Source organism: Amblyomma mixtum, chromosome 1, assembly GCF_055824585.1.
Source record: "Amblyomma mixtum isolate Tamu chromosome 1, ASM5582458v1, whole genome shotgun sequence".
Taxonomy (NCBI): Eukaryota; Metazoa; Arthropoda; class Arachnida; order Ixodida; family Ixodidae; genus Amblyomma; species Amblyomma mixtum.
In genome coordinates this window covers 291525018-291540069 of record NC_143012.1, presented here as the reverse complement: position 1 = coordinate 291540069, position 15052 = coordinate 291525018, and the positions used below count along the sequence as shown (strand labels likewise).

The 15052-nt window shown below is 46.6% G+C and overlaps 1 protein-coding gene across 1 annotated transcript in view; it reads right to left on the bottom strand.

Annotated features, from left to right (window-relative positions):
• LOC149372032 (cell adhesion molecule Dscam1-like) overlaps window positions 1–15052 on the bottom strand; it is a 133884-nt gene that overhangs the window by 15776 nt on the left and 103056 nt on the right. The window contains exons 8-14 of the mRNA XM_089566394.1: window positions 11252–11518; window positions 10382–10801; window positions 9196–9357; window positions 7540–7809; window positions 6593–6712; window positions 755–928; window positions 142–289 (exon numbers count right to left, since the gene is read on the bottom strand). Coding sequence (XP_089422520.1) covers window positions 142–289; window positions 755–928; window positions 6593–6712; window positions 7540–7809; window positions 9196–9357; window positions 10382–10801; window positions 11252–11518 — 1561 coding nt within the window. The remainder of the gene's footprint in view (window positions 1–141; window positions 290–754; window positions 929–6592; window positions 6713–7539; window positions 7810–9195; window positions 9358–10381; window positions 10802–11251; window positions 11519–15052) is intronic.

Below are 15052 nucleotides of genomic sequence, written 5' to 3'. Positions count from 1 at the left end.
TGGAACGATTTTGATTTCGGATTATTTGTACGTTTGTGTTTGGAATCTGTAAATGTGCTCTATGTAAATGATGGAGCGTCAACCAGTTTTTGTGTGACAAATGGTGGTAAGATGTCAGGATATGCCTTTGCTCCCGAGTACCTGTGAATTCCTAGAGCAGCAACGGGCACGCCATCTTTCAGCCACCAGAAACGCATGGGCGTGTCACCTTCCGGCTCGCACTGTAGGTGCACCGTGCTTCCCCGCTTGGCCGCCTTGGTGGACTCCTTGGGGAACAAGTGGGGGCTGCCTGCGTTGCAGTTTAATTAAGTTTATTAGCAAGAATAAAGAGATGGCGAGGGGAATATAGCATGCTGATCATAAAATTCGCTTTCCGAACCAAGAAAGTATAAAGATTAACCGATCAACTGCTGGCATGGGCAGTCGCACAGATGAGGTACTTGATTCTTTCCTGAAGTACACGGCCTCTGGGAATCCGACGATGCAAAACAGTTTCGATACCTGTTAACACAGTTCAGAAAGAGCAGTTATCAGAATTGAAGGGGCGTAGAGCGGTGTAGCCAGCAGTACAAAATTCGGTCCATCCAGGCGCCTTGAATAAATAGATATGGAACCACGAAGCACACTCTGTCCTCCTCTGAACTCTAAACTTATCTACCCGCCTTTTATGAACACAAACACAAAAACGCAATAACGACGCAGCCACAACGGAGGCACCACCGCACTTTCTACGGGCTGCCTGTCCGCCACTCACTGCGCACGGTGAGGCGAACCACCTTGGAGAGCTCCGCGCCGACGCCGTTGGAGGCCTCGCACAGGTAGAGACCCGCGTCGGCAGCCTCCACACTGCGCACGCTCAGCGACCCGTTGACCAGCACGTGCACGCGAGAGCTGCTCACCAGGGCGCGGTACGGGCCGGACTCCCAGCCTGTGCACAGAGAGAGAGACACCGGTGACGTCTGGATTTCACTGCAGTACAGAGCACGGTAAGGGTCTCTTGTCCCGATGTTTTGCGCTGTTCCATCAAGAACGGTAAGGGAAACGCCGAATTGCGTTAAGGCTTCAAAACCAGCCCCAATAAAACTATTCGCTGTAAATGTAGGGTAAATATGACTTTCAAAAATTCACTTTAAACATTACAATGGCACAACAAGAAGTATTATTATTCAAGAGGCCAAAAATAATACAATGCTTTGATGCAGCTTCGCGCATACATGAAAAAAAAAATTTGAAGGCTTAAAAGCCTGATATTTAGGGCGCAAGTAATAAATTCTTAACCTTAGCATTCTTAGCATTCAATTCGCACATTTCGTCAGCCTGAAGTGGATGGATAATGTGAAGCACTTAGCGCGCACAAATGCATCGAAGTACGTGACGTTAGTGACGTCGCCGTACAAAGGGACGCCCGGGTACGGAGCGCTCTAAAGCCTGTGCTTCGCGCAATAAAGTTGCTGTAAACAGAGAGCGATTTAAGAAACACACATATCTCATATTATGCTGTCGAGGAATTGGCTATCGGGGGCCTGGCATTCTGTGCATAAATCTCGCGTAGCTTTATTTCTATGCAATTTATAACGCCATGGTGATTTTTAATCATTGCTACACGTTAACAAACTGAATAACCAAATTTTCATAGTGTGCAGCAAAAAAAATTTCGACAAGCAAGTTGCAATACATGCTAATTACTTCGTTAAAACAACGCGCGTTGCTAGTAGTTGTTTTTCTTCACTACTGTCATTACAACAAACAGCGCTTGCACATTGTTCAGAACAAGCCCAACCCCTCAGTGATATGGCCAATTCAGAAAGCATTGTTTCCTCCGGCGCATTCACTGCTCAAAAGGCTAATAAAAACTGCTGTTAATGCTCCCTTCTGAAATCTCCAGCGCTATATGTATCAATAAAGTTGGCAGTTACTGTCGTGTTATTCCAGGGATAATTGCCCAAGTATGAGTGAAGCCAAAAACACAAACAGACACATTGTTCACGAAGTTGCTTGGAAACTTTCTTACAATCAATAATTATACATTCCTCCTGTCTCTTAATTTTTATTTACTTTTTTAACAAACAGCGTTTGGAGTAAGGTTTTGTAACATTAAGACTGCAGATTCGATTGCTTCTGAAACACCTTGCGAAACGTGATTTATCCTTGGATATCATTTTTATTTATTTTCCGCGCAAAATGGATTGTTTGCTCGGCATCGTTTCTGACGCGACCAAAGCCAGCGCTACTACCACGGGCGGTAAAAGAAGCCTGTGTTAACTATATGGCATCTTTTTTTGATAAACGATCACTCATCGAAAGGGTAAGATGTCGGTTCTCTGAAATTACGGTCATTTATCTTGCAAACCACAGAAGCTGCAGCACGAAACGACGGCTGGATAACGGATCGCCCACTGTACATAGCACTGCACACCACGGAAGAAAAAAAAAGTGGAATATAGAAAAAGAAAAGTAACCACTTCTTAACCGATAGGTTAAGTAAAGAACGCGGTAATGCCACTGGAACGAATTGGCATGCTAAAAACGCCATTGCCACGCACAACAGTTCAGCTACCCTTCTTCCATGTGTCAGCCAAACTGCCATGCGCTTAAGTGCATCTCCATTGAGTTTTGTTTTTCTTTCTGCTCATGAGCTCATGTCAGACATGCTTTTACTGGTATTGTGATACGCTTGACAGTACGACTGCCGAACGTGACATGATATTCCTCGGAATTTGAACCTAAACGCCTTTTGCAGTTTTCAAGCATCAAATATTTCTTCTAGATCCCACAAACCCAAATCTCGCTCGAGACCAAATAGGATGACGAAATCTGCAGAACCACCACCAAACCATGTAGCACATAAGCACTGTTTCCGATAGGTTTGCGCCCTCAGAATTTCAGCAGCCGTGGCAGCTCCGTGAAGCCCAGGCCAGTGGACTCATGGACAAGTAGGTGCCCACCCATGAGGATGTCTTGTTCTTTTCTAAAATAAAGTTGTTGTTGCTCCTCCTCCTCCTCCTCCTCCTCCTCTTCCTCCTCCTCCTCCGGCGCCCAAGAGAATAACTGCCGGGCATTACAAGGCACCTTAGTCACCTAGAAACTTCGACAATTCTGCTCCTCGTTCGCTGGTACCGGCGGTACCACGCCTTTCAGTGAGATAAACTTTTGGGGTACAAAATGTGCCTATGACCAGCGACACTAGGAAGTACTAGCTATTTTCAATGGAAGGTTCGGAAGCGTCCAATACAATTTGTTTGACCTCAAATGAAAGTCTCATGAGGGCGAAGTTTCTTCCTAGGGCCAATGCAATAGTTAGACGGACAATTTGGAGCTACATTCTGAATTAAGAACGGGAAAGACTTAAGGGACTTGAGGGGGAAATTACAGTGTGCTCATTCTGGGTCTCCTCCTTTACGTCCACGTCTTTAAAGCTGCCGGTAAACAATTTTTTGTGAGAAGCCAGACAATGTAGCTTAATAATTCAACATAGAAGAACACGTGGTTGGGTATAGTTTTCTCTATCAAGCTTCGTGTTGCTTCTGGGAGCTGCGATATCTCACTGTGCCTTAACTGATACTACAGGCAAAGGTGTCACAGCTCTTTTTTTCTGGTTAGAACTTTCGAAGTTAATCCAACTGTCAGTTGTCGGCAGCCCACTGCTCAGATTCTCGCGGTGCTATGCAGCAGCATACGTTTTACTTTTGCTGTGACCTTTTTATTGATTTTGATTTTTATTCAACATGTATTGTTTTCTCGCCATCGAGCCCGATTTAATATTAAATTTGGCAACCCATCCCAAAGTGTGATTCCGCTGCATATAAGTCGAGATATGTTAAAGCTCAAATCGATGACCCAAAGCGCGCACCAGCCGTTCTCCAACTTGCTAGCTCGGCATTTTGTCCACGCTCTGCTCCCTTCACGCTTTAAGCTTTTGTGTGCGTGTGGGTCCGGCGCAGTTTCTACGCCGCACGGGTACGTTTCTGTTTACTGAGCGTTTAAATTCCATAGCCGTCCCATCTTCAATCCGTGGTCCTTTCTTGCTTCTCCGTTGTATAGTGTTGGTACCCGTGCTCCCGTGGAGATGTTTGTAGCCGCAATTTTCGTTTTTCGCGCCATGACTTCGCGCTTTCTCTGTAGCATGAGTTGCGTTCGCATCACAAGCACGTTTTCCTCCCTCTTTTCTCGCGATCTTTGAAGTCACGTATCTGGCGCTGATTTCAGCGAGCACGGCCCACACCCTTGGGCCTTTCATTTTCTAGGCAGTGCCCCTAAGGCACGCCCAGAGGGCATACATTCTGAGCTCATGTCAAGCAGATTCCTCACGTCACGTGCTGAAGAAGCGTGGAAACAGCAGTACACAGGAAAAATATAACGAAGAGAAAGGATGGTCGAAGCGTTGAGGAAGCAGCGCTCACAGAAAGAAGAGGAGGCGCAAGCCGGCGCAGTTGAATGGAAATTAATAGCACAGCAATCGCATTGCAGAAAAAGCTAATGTAAAGAGTAAGGGGAAGCCAAAAAAAAAAAAAACATCGCGTGCCGTTGTTCCTGAGATCTGCGGTTTGAATAATAAGCAGCACGTTAGCAGATTGCCCTTATCATTTCTACGACAGCTGGGCAAATGAAACGACGCACCATTTGTAACGTTCCCGCTATCTCGCTGATCTACCGCGCGTTCGGGGTTGCGCTTCTCATTGTCGAGCACAAAAAACGCGTTTGTTTCTGTTCGATTGCACTTTTCGCTTGCGCTTCACATCTCGCCGTAGCCGACCTTTGCAACAGAGAGCGTGTGTCGCAGCATGAGACCCAAGGAGAGAGGTGAAATGAATAAGATTGATATCGGAATATCATTATGTTCGTGCATTATTCTCGTCTAGGCGTCAGGTTCTTTCAGTCTGCAGGGCTTTATTGTTGATCGAGGTGCACAGCTTCCTAAGTGCACTTATAAGGGCTAAACCTATATCGCCTTCTTAACTATTATCATCATCGGCCCGAATACGCCCAGTGCAAGACGAAGGCCTTTCCTAGATTTCTCCAATTAACCCTATCCTGTTCGAGCTGCGGCCACGTTATTGTAGCATCATCCCCTGAGTCACAGATGTGACCGCCGCCTTGGTCAGTCGCAGCGCTGCCGCGGGAGCCGGAGGGTAGAGCGTTAATTGGCGTATTCATAGAGGAGGTTGTGGCCAGGTACTACTCTCACCAAACCCTGTTGTGATGGGGAAGTTCGTTTCATATGTATTTATACACAACCCGCATGTATACATTCCTGTGTGTATATAAGGCCCGTCCACCTCGAGCTTTAACCGTGTCCTTTGAGCGATTTTTATTCCTTATCTTGACATCGAAGGTCGCTTATTCTGCTTTTTCTGTCAAACGCATCGTGCCTCAGCCCACGAGAGGTCAGGACCTCGAGAATGTTTTGTATTTTCGTTCTCACAAGCTAACTGAAACCGCCTACTTTCTGACAATGCCGAAAGGTGCAGAAATAGCTCGCTGCGTTGGAATACATTGCAGCTTTCATGATCATCTGCCATCACAGTCTTGCGTTGTGGGATATGCTGGGCCAGTCGCCGGAATGACTGATTCTACGAAATAGTGAAATGGACAAAGTGGCTTGCTGGAAGCTATTTCTGTTTACCAAATGGCTAGTTCTTTAACCTTGTAACTGGGTGGTCAAAATTACAACGCGCTGTAATGTCTCAACTGTCTGCGAAGGCGCCGGTGCGTCTCATTGATGACAAGTATACCGTGGAGCGCATAAAGGCGGATAGCAACCATGGTCTGGAAACAAGCACTCGTCGACGAGGGTTGCCGTAGAGCGTGGCCGTAAACGGAGCTCAAGTGCGCATCGTTTCGAGTGTCCGGATGAGGCAGAAGATATACAAGGCTACCCGAGAACGGCGACCTCGCCCAGGTGCAACGGCGTGGGCATAACACAAGCAACGCTGGCTTCGCGCCGGGGTCGGTTTACCGAAACCCGCCGTTTGGAGAAACGTACACATCGCCGAGAAGCAAGCCTACAGGAGGACGAGCGGACACGCCGAGAACACGATCTTCCAAGTTCGCAGCGTGAGAAACAGCGGTTGCCTGCGGAAGGCTGGTGGTGTGTGTGCTCACGTGCTGTGGCTTACGTGCAGGAATTCGAGGGCGGGCCTTTATGGTGCCGTGTGAAAAGAATGGCAATTTGTGCTCTTCGATTGGTGCGTGCCCAAGGACAACAAATTCCCTGCCTAGGGACCTAGGGACATTGTAAGGCTTAAAACCCGGTGTTTCCGCCTCGTAGGAGGCAGAATTCTCTGAAATCTCCATCTGTAAAGATGTAAATAAATTCTAATTCGCCTACGAGAGCTCCTCGCCTCCGAGGTTCCTCGACGCCTCGCTGGTCTTCGCTACCCTCGACTCGGGCCCATCGTCCGGCGTCGCGACAGCGCGTTAGTGCAACCAAGAAAAGATGTATTTTGTGTTTTACCTTTAGCGGTGCCCGCCGTTCCTTAGACTTTGAGTACGACTGCATTCCCATATGGAGGACTAGGTTGTTTTCAGCTCCCAGTGCCAAAAGCACACGCGCTGCATTCGTTGCTTATATCGGGAGTTGATGAGAGCTTACCCGAGGCTGTCTTCCAGCGTATGTGCGGCGGCGGCTCGCCCTCTGCCTGGCAGTCGACCACCACCGAGTGTCCCGTCACAGCCACCACGTCCCGGGGCTCGGAACTCCAGCTGGGGGCCACTGCGAGCGTTGGACGTAGGACAGGGTTATCTGAGCACGTTAGCACTTAGCCGTCATTTAACATCGTGTGGTATATTAGCTTTCTCTGCGCATGGTTTTTTTTTTCGGTACAACTTGACAATGACAAGCGCTGAAGGCGAGAGGCAAGGAATGCATATTCAACATTCGCAAATTTTATGCTCGCTGTGCACATTCTGTATCGTATATGTTAGGATTTCGTTATGCGGTAGACGTCATCGATAGCGCAGAATATTATTATCGATTAATGTATTAACAAATGATTAGGTGTGCCGTCATAGACGTGCGGATATAATTCCAAACATCAGGAACTGCAGTACTTGACTAGGGAGGTGGGCCGAGAAAGCGCTAAAATTTGAATTTCATTTCTTTTTTTGCGTACCTCGTATATTCAATTTATGGCATATTCATAATTCCCCATCGAATGAGAAAAGAATTGGTCTTATACATTTATGTAAAAGCGACAAATACTGCTACCAAGGAATACTACAGTTATCCTGTATGCTTTCATCTTTTGTTAAATTGCATGGCTTTCGTTACGATCTCATAATCGCAATGCCTCATTTTCGATTCACACACACCGTAAGCATCAGCAGGTAGTAGCTCATCTGTAGTGTTGACTGGAGCTCTTCTAGATTGTAGAAAAACTACTGCTGCTTATGGCCAGATTTCTTTTAACCTTATGTAAGCAATGCGTTCTGTCAGCAAGATTGATGAAAAATGGTAATTACTAGGCTGCAGAGAGAAAAGAAAAAGTGTAACTCGCGAGCACCATAACGCTGCAAGGTAACCTTGCATTTTTTACCGACCTTTGACCTTTAGCGCGGCGCTGTAGCTTGCGGTCGCCCAGGCGTTGGAAGCCAGGCAGGTATAGTTTCCGTCGTCCTGCGGTGACAAGGATTCCAAGGAAAGTGTCGATCCAAATCCGTCCTGGCGCACCGGCGGCGACAGGGGCGAGCCGTCCTTGAGCCACTCGATGACGATGGGTGGGTCACCCGCGTGGACGAAGCAGTTCAACCCCGCACGCATGCCTTCTTGCAGCTCGTCCAGCCACCGGAATGGCGTGATCTGGGGCCCAGCTGCAAACCAGCATGCAAGCTGAATTCGCTCCCTCATCAGACTGCGGTTATCGCCGACGTTTGCCCACCAAAAGGAAGGTCATGTGACACTAGAGACGAGATTCAGCATGTCCACGGATACTAAGCCTAGTGAAAAAAATGTTTCTTTCGACCTTTGCGGCACACAAAACAGTCCAGGCATACTACGCAGTGGTTGATAGATGTCGAGCGTAACGTTGAAATTTTTTGTACTATGCCCAGTGCAAAAACGCAAGAACTGCGCTACTATAAACTGAACAAGTAAGAGAAATATGCTCCGCGGCACGAGGTCTAATTAACTTGTTACAAATCAAGAGAGATTCAAAGTATGTAATCATTGACTTGACAGTACTGAACGAGAATATTTTTTTCTTTTGCTTTATTTGCTGCAGAACGTTCACTGAGATTAGAACTGCGTCCAGGTGGAGTAGAACTCGGTCAGCCAGGCAATTCTGATATAAGGAAAACGTTATTGCGTTGGTGTGAAGTTCCTTAATTAAAGAACAAATGAATTCTATTTGAAGTGTCAGTATTAAGTCACTGGAATACAGGATGAGCGCATACTTCGAACATTATTTAGACCATCGCCAGCGTTCCGACGTATGGGGCATAAAGGTTTATTCCACCTTAATAGGTGTCAATGGTTAGCTTCGAGCAGACATTGTATGTGGTATGTATACAGTACGTTCCGATGATGAAGTGAGGTGTCAGATTCTGCACACGTAACTCTCATCACGGAAAGTCGTGGAGACTTAGAGTTACTACAAACTCAGTGCTTAATGAAATTACTGGTTATCCTTGTTATGCTAAGGTGAGAGTTGAAAGTGTAACGAACAGGAAATAAGATGGAAAACTTGTGGCTTTGGATGAAACAGACGTACTTATTTGCGTAAATTTTATTTAATAGTCAGCGATCACAAAGTTTTATCTTTGCACACTCCTGAACTACTTTCTCTTTCAAAATTTAGTGTTTCCAATCCTACGGAAGAGACCAAGCTCAAACAAGATTCTATGTGCCTCTCGAACTGCTCAAAATTTAAAAAAAATCCTTTGCAGCATCGCTTCTGAAACTACAACGATAAGTGTAGCTGATATTTGAGTTTTCACCTGTTTAATGTTGAGACTCTACATAGAATTCTTCGAAAGATATGCATCAGAGTTAACATTCGATGTGAAAGATTCGTCACGGCTCCATGAAACGTGATTTCTAGTTGTGTTAGGACTGTTTCTAGATTATGTACCTATAAAAGATTAGTCGTTTTCACGAGAAAACAGTTTTTGTCCAGATATATGCTTTTTCTAGTTGCGTACACTGCAAAGGACGGCGTTTTTTTGTTCGTAAATGGGGTCGTACTGTTCTGGCCTTACTCCTGATTATGACACGGATGACCTGCTGCACAGATGAACCGGCCAGGCGCTGCACGAAACAGGTGTACTCTCCGTGGTCGGTGGCCTTTTTCAACGTCTCCAGCAACAGCGTGCCGTTGGGGAACGCGGTCTGCCTCTGGTTCACGGGCAGTTCGCTTCCATCTGAAAAGTAGGTTCGAAGTTCATTTAAGAAGAATTCATAGCACTTCTGGAACATAGAACAAAAACCTGAGGAATGGTCCGTACTAGTCATGCAAACCGGGTTGGCAGAGCATGCATAATTGAAGAAAACTGTGTCGATAGTTAGGCTCACAATTTAGAGTTCTGTGCACCTTCATTCTCAGTCCTAATGCGAGAGGTAATGGTTTGTAAAACTTGCATTTTCCCCGATTTATATCCTCGTTAAATGCAGCGGTTTCCCTCGAAGCATTATTCATTAGGGCATTCTCGTCTTCTCTCATTTCTGGGCAATGCTGCGAAAGAAGACGTTCCCTTGAGAAGTTTCGTTCCATTAAGAACATTGCCCGTACCACTGTGGCCTTCATCCGCTGTACAAGTTAAATTAGCCATGCATCACTGTTGAATCGATCCCTTTCCTTGACTGCTCCATTGAATGACAAGCCGGACTAGAAATTTAGTTTCTTTCTTTTAGTTTAAAAGCAGTTCTCCGCATCCAGAGTGAAGCTTAGGGTCATGGACTGCACCTCTGGAACAATCGCAAACCGACTACTCTGTGAAGCCTGTAATAAGCAGCTCACTTTATTAAGCGCTGCTTTTCTCATAAAAACCGCCAAGAATGTGCTCCTACTTATGAAAAAAAACAGCCAAAAAGACGGGGACAAAGGACAGGCGAGACACACGCAACGACTGGACTAACCACCTCGTGTGTGCATCGTCTCTCCTTTGTCCCCGTGTTTTTGGCTGTTTTTTTTTTTCATAAGTATGTATCAACTAACCCAGATTTCAACCCTCCTACATGGGCTCCTAATTATAGTAATCATTGGATGGGGCTACACAATCGAATAGGTTTATCACCGGACGCAGTGCGTTATCTCAACCCCCTTCATTTGTACAATGTCATCTAAGATATTAACACGACCATCTCTTATGTAACCCTCTAGACGTGAAACATGTAAGGAAATGTGTAACTCTCGTAGTAACGTTAGTTCATATCTAAGGCGCGTACCTTTGTACCAGGTGACCTTATCGTAGGGGTACCCTCCGAAGGGGCACTGCAGCCTCAGCTGTTGTCCCTCGAGTGCCGTGGCGTTGTACGCGGGCCTCGTGAATAGTGGGCCGCGCACGTCCAACCGGAAGGCGTGCACCGTCCGACCAGCCGCGTTGGAGGCCACGCACTCGTACTGGCCCGCGTCTGCCGTCTCCACGGAGGTCCAGTTGAGGAAGCTCACCGCGTCCCCCGTCGCGGTGTCGCTGGTCGACCAGAGGCGCAGCCGCGGCCCACCACCGGACACGGGCCACGCGCCGTCCAGAGTCCACGAGATCGAGGGCGCCGGGTCGCCCGATGCCCGGCAGCCCAGACTTGCCGGAGACCGGGGACTCAGGCTTCCAGAGGCGCCGTACGTGCGCTCCATGCGCGGGGCACGCTCTGCAGTGGTGATCGGCCATGTCTTCATTTCGGAAACAAGCTGCGGTTTTATAGTGCACACTAACATTCTGGCTTGTCGACGCTTTTACAGTAGTCACTTTACGCTTTTGTGGTGGCACACTTACAAGAGTATAAAAAGAGTCCCAAGCGCCAGAATGGTTCTCCGCCTTGTGAGTAGAAATTTTGAAGCTTCGCCGCAATGGACACTATAGTAGCCAGAGACTTCAAGATAAAAACACTGTTCTAGGCTTGTGCACTAGGGCGCTATTGTCTTAATTTCACTCCAGGCATCCGACAGCCGCAAAATGCATATACGTTGAGATATTCGGGTAGACAGCGGTGGTTGTCGGAAAGTTTGAATGCTGTGCTTCGGTCATCTCCCTACAAGCTCAGCCGCTCGATGGAAGCACCCTGTGCGCTTCCTACGTGCTGTGCCAAACGTATCCTCACCTCCGACCACGAGTTCTGCCATCGCCTGCGCCGCCCTGCGGCCGTCTCGGGCGGCTGCGAAGCACTGCAGCATTCCCCCCTGGTGGCGGCCCACGGCGGCGGCGCGCACGAAGCCCCGCTCGAGGCGCGCGAATCCCTCGGGCAGCGGGGCGCCGTTGAGGCGCCACTCGAGCGACGCCTCGGTGGCGCTGGTGTTGCACTGGAAGGACACCGAGTCTCCGGCCTCGGCACGCACCAGCCGCGGACGGACGCTCACCGACAGCTCGCCTGGAAGGGCAGTGAGGGAGCCACGTTTAGAGGAAAACGATATGTGTAACGTTAAGAGGCACGAAAAGAGCAGAGCGAGTCTGCGAACGAACGCGAGTTCACAATATCCTAGCTGAAATAAGCAAATAGGAGCTGGAATTCGGTAGGGCGTATGGCATATAATGCAGAGAACAGATGCCCACAACCCTCTTAGGATAACGCAGTGGACTCCAATGGATCGTAAACGTAGCAGAGATGGCAGAAGGTTAGGTGGGCAGAAGAGATTAGTCAACTGGAGGGATGGCATGACGGCAGGTGGAGAAAGGACTAACCTTATCGAGATGAATATCCTGTATTGAACGTAGAAAGGGCTCGGAAGGCGATGATGCCCTTAGCAAAAACTAATACGTTTGGAATATACGGTGGACTATTTAAAATGTATTTTAAACATATTTTGTATTCATGAATGCACTAAAAATATGTCGGAAATACGTTTCTGAAATTTCATGCTCGGTATTCGAAATATATTTTTAAAATGTGCCAAAAATACCTCACTTAAAGCATACTTCAAGCACTTTTTAAATACGTGAAAAAATATGTATGCAGTTTTAGCATCTTGTCAGTGTATTAAAAGTGTATTTTCGGAAATATGAAATTAATTCATTGAAAGTATACTTCAATTCTAGAAAACGGGCAGCCCTTGTAAACGTATATGTATGCAGTTTTAGCATCTTGTCAATGTATTAAAAGTGAACGTTCGTAAATATGAAATTAATTCATCCGAAATAAACTTCATTTCTAACAAACGGGCAGTCCTTTTAAACGTCTTTGCACACTTCTAGCTGCCGTTGAACAGTCGAGTGCTCGAAATCGCGTTTCGGGAAATGGCATTTGCGTGTCGTCAATGTATTTGAAGTGTACTTCCGTAAATACGCAATTAATTCGTCCAAAGAACACTGAAGTTCTAGCAAATTGGCAGTCCGCATTAGCATGTTTGCAGCGCACTACAATCGTTGAACAATCTAATGCTCAAAATCGAGTTTCGGGACATCGCATTTTGGTGCTGGCCATCTATTTAAAGTGTACTTTCGTAAATACGCAATTAATCCGTCTGAAGTATATTTAAATTCTAACAAATGGGTTGTCCGCGTAAACATATTTGCATTACACTTCAAGCTACCGTGGAACAATCTAGGGCTCGAAATGACGTTTCAGCGAAGAGTGAAAACTTTCCCTTTCTTGTCATCCTTTCGTTTATGGTAACTTCTAGCAGGAAGGTGATCACCACTTATACCCCTGCTACACGGGCGCTTCGAATGCCTTCCAGCCGAATGTCATCTAACGATGCTACACGTGTTCTGTCTAAGGGAGTGCTTGAAGATAATATTACGCCAACCGCGTCAGCATGAAATTTGCCCGGGAGTGCGCCGATGAGGACGACTGCACTCATACTGTTGTTTACATCGCTTGTTTACATAACATAAAACGCAATCTGCGCTTTCGTTCTATTAAACAGTCTGTTTTCTTTTTTACTGGTTGTACTCGTGCTTGTTTACGCAGTGAGACAATGTGTGGGAAGCGATGATGCGATCGCACGCCTGAGAAAGCCGGGTTGTTGGCATCGCGCAGGACTGGCGCTTCTCGCTTCTTGTCCCGGCTTTCTCCGACGTGACCAGTACTTTTTTTTAAGCTACTTTATCCAGAAGTATGTCTGGCGACTGTTCGCTTTAACTGAAACGGACTAACTTGTTATCCACAAGCTAGCGACGGCGACGACTGCTGCTGGCCGTAAAGCACGGCTCGGCAGTCTGGGTCACACCGGCGATTCCCGTTCATCGTACGCGTGCCCTGCGATGTAAGCAATAGTTGATTTCAGGTCACTGTTGCCAAAACTACACCTGGTGACCATTTGCATACCCTAAAGCTTGTGATTCGCTCTTCACAACCGCCGAAATCACAGATCCAGCCCTGCGAACTCGCTGGGCCTAGCCGTCGCGGAAGGGAACAGAGCCGTCATCGATTGAAATTGATTTGGCAAGCGCTTATCGCTGGTGAATGTTCAGGTGAAAACACGTGAAATATAGCCGTTCGTTTCGCTCATTTAGAAGCGCGAGCATATACACACCGCCGCCTCATCACCGTGCTCTCGCTCAGCCGCCGACAAGGCTGACCATCCGCCGACCGGATTCGTCGGTGTCGTTGGCCTGAAAAACGTGTCCCTCTAGAATCATATTATAGTAAACTAGATATTTCACTATAATTACATCCTGTTGTTCAGCGTGATATATACTGTCGTTGTCGGACGAGTGTGACCGCCGTCGTCGTCGTTGCTGTACACTGAATACGAGGCTTTCGAATGCGTTTCGAAAGCGTCGTGCAGCACCGCGGCAGTCCGTCGAGTCCGAATGTCATTCCTATTCTCGAATGTCATTCCACTCAATGTCATTCGAACATTTCCGTGTGAGAACGTGATAGCATTATACCAGCAAAAGTGCCTTGGGTACTTCTTGGTCCGAATAAGCCAGCGGAAAGGACCCCATCTGGCAGGGCAGACCGGCTCCCTTACACGCCCATGTATCTGTTGGTTGACAGTTCGACTCCTGACCTGGGCCTGACGCAAGTTTCAACTAGCAGTTCCGTTCTCAATTAACCCCAGATTCGAACGCGACCAGTAGGGTACTTCTGCGATAATTTGGCAGCCCACAGTATTTGCGCAAAAAAAGGCCTCACCGAGCAAAATAGTGCGTCGGTTTCGCTGGGCATATATACCGCAAGCCAAGCATAGCGTTTGTCGTAGGATTTGTTGTTTGCTGTGTCACTGTCGTCTTGGTATGCTGTGTGTAGGTATCTGCCGTTCCCATTCAATCACGTGACCTTATAATTAGACACCTGTTGATTAATGATAAATACCCGTGTACGATTTGTTCTCCAGTTGAAGAATTAACCCGTGGCCCAGTTGATTTTTTTTTAAGCCCGAGTAAACATATTTTTAATGTATTAAATGTATACTTTTAGTATATTTCTAATGTATATTTTTTATTATATTTTTAATGCATTATAAATATGCTAAGTGGGCAAAAATGTACTTTTCACGTATTTTTAAGAACGTTTAAAATATTATTCCTAGTATACTTAGAAAACATTCGTATTGCAGTTTAAGCCTAGGGACAAAAAAATGCGAAATAAATATGAAATTAATACAATACGTTTGAAATGCATTTTTAGCACATCCTCTTTTTCGCTAAGGGTGATGATTACGAATATAATTGTTCGCCATAGTAAATTGCTTGCAGATTCTCCACGACTTTTGAATATCCTGTATTGAATGTAGAAAGGGCTCGGAATGCGATGATGATGATTACGAATATATTTTTTCGCCATAGTAAACTGCTTGCAGATTCTCCACGACATTTGGCGTTAGAAAGAAAGGGCTCATGGACGCCTCCACTGCCTCAAGCAGAAAGCATGTGATCATTTTCAAAGTGTTTTAAGTTTCGCTCTCCACAACGACGACTAAAACGTGAATGAGTGGAACCATTCTCTCCTCAGTTCATT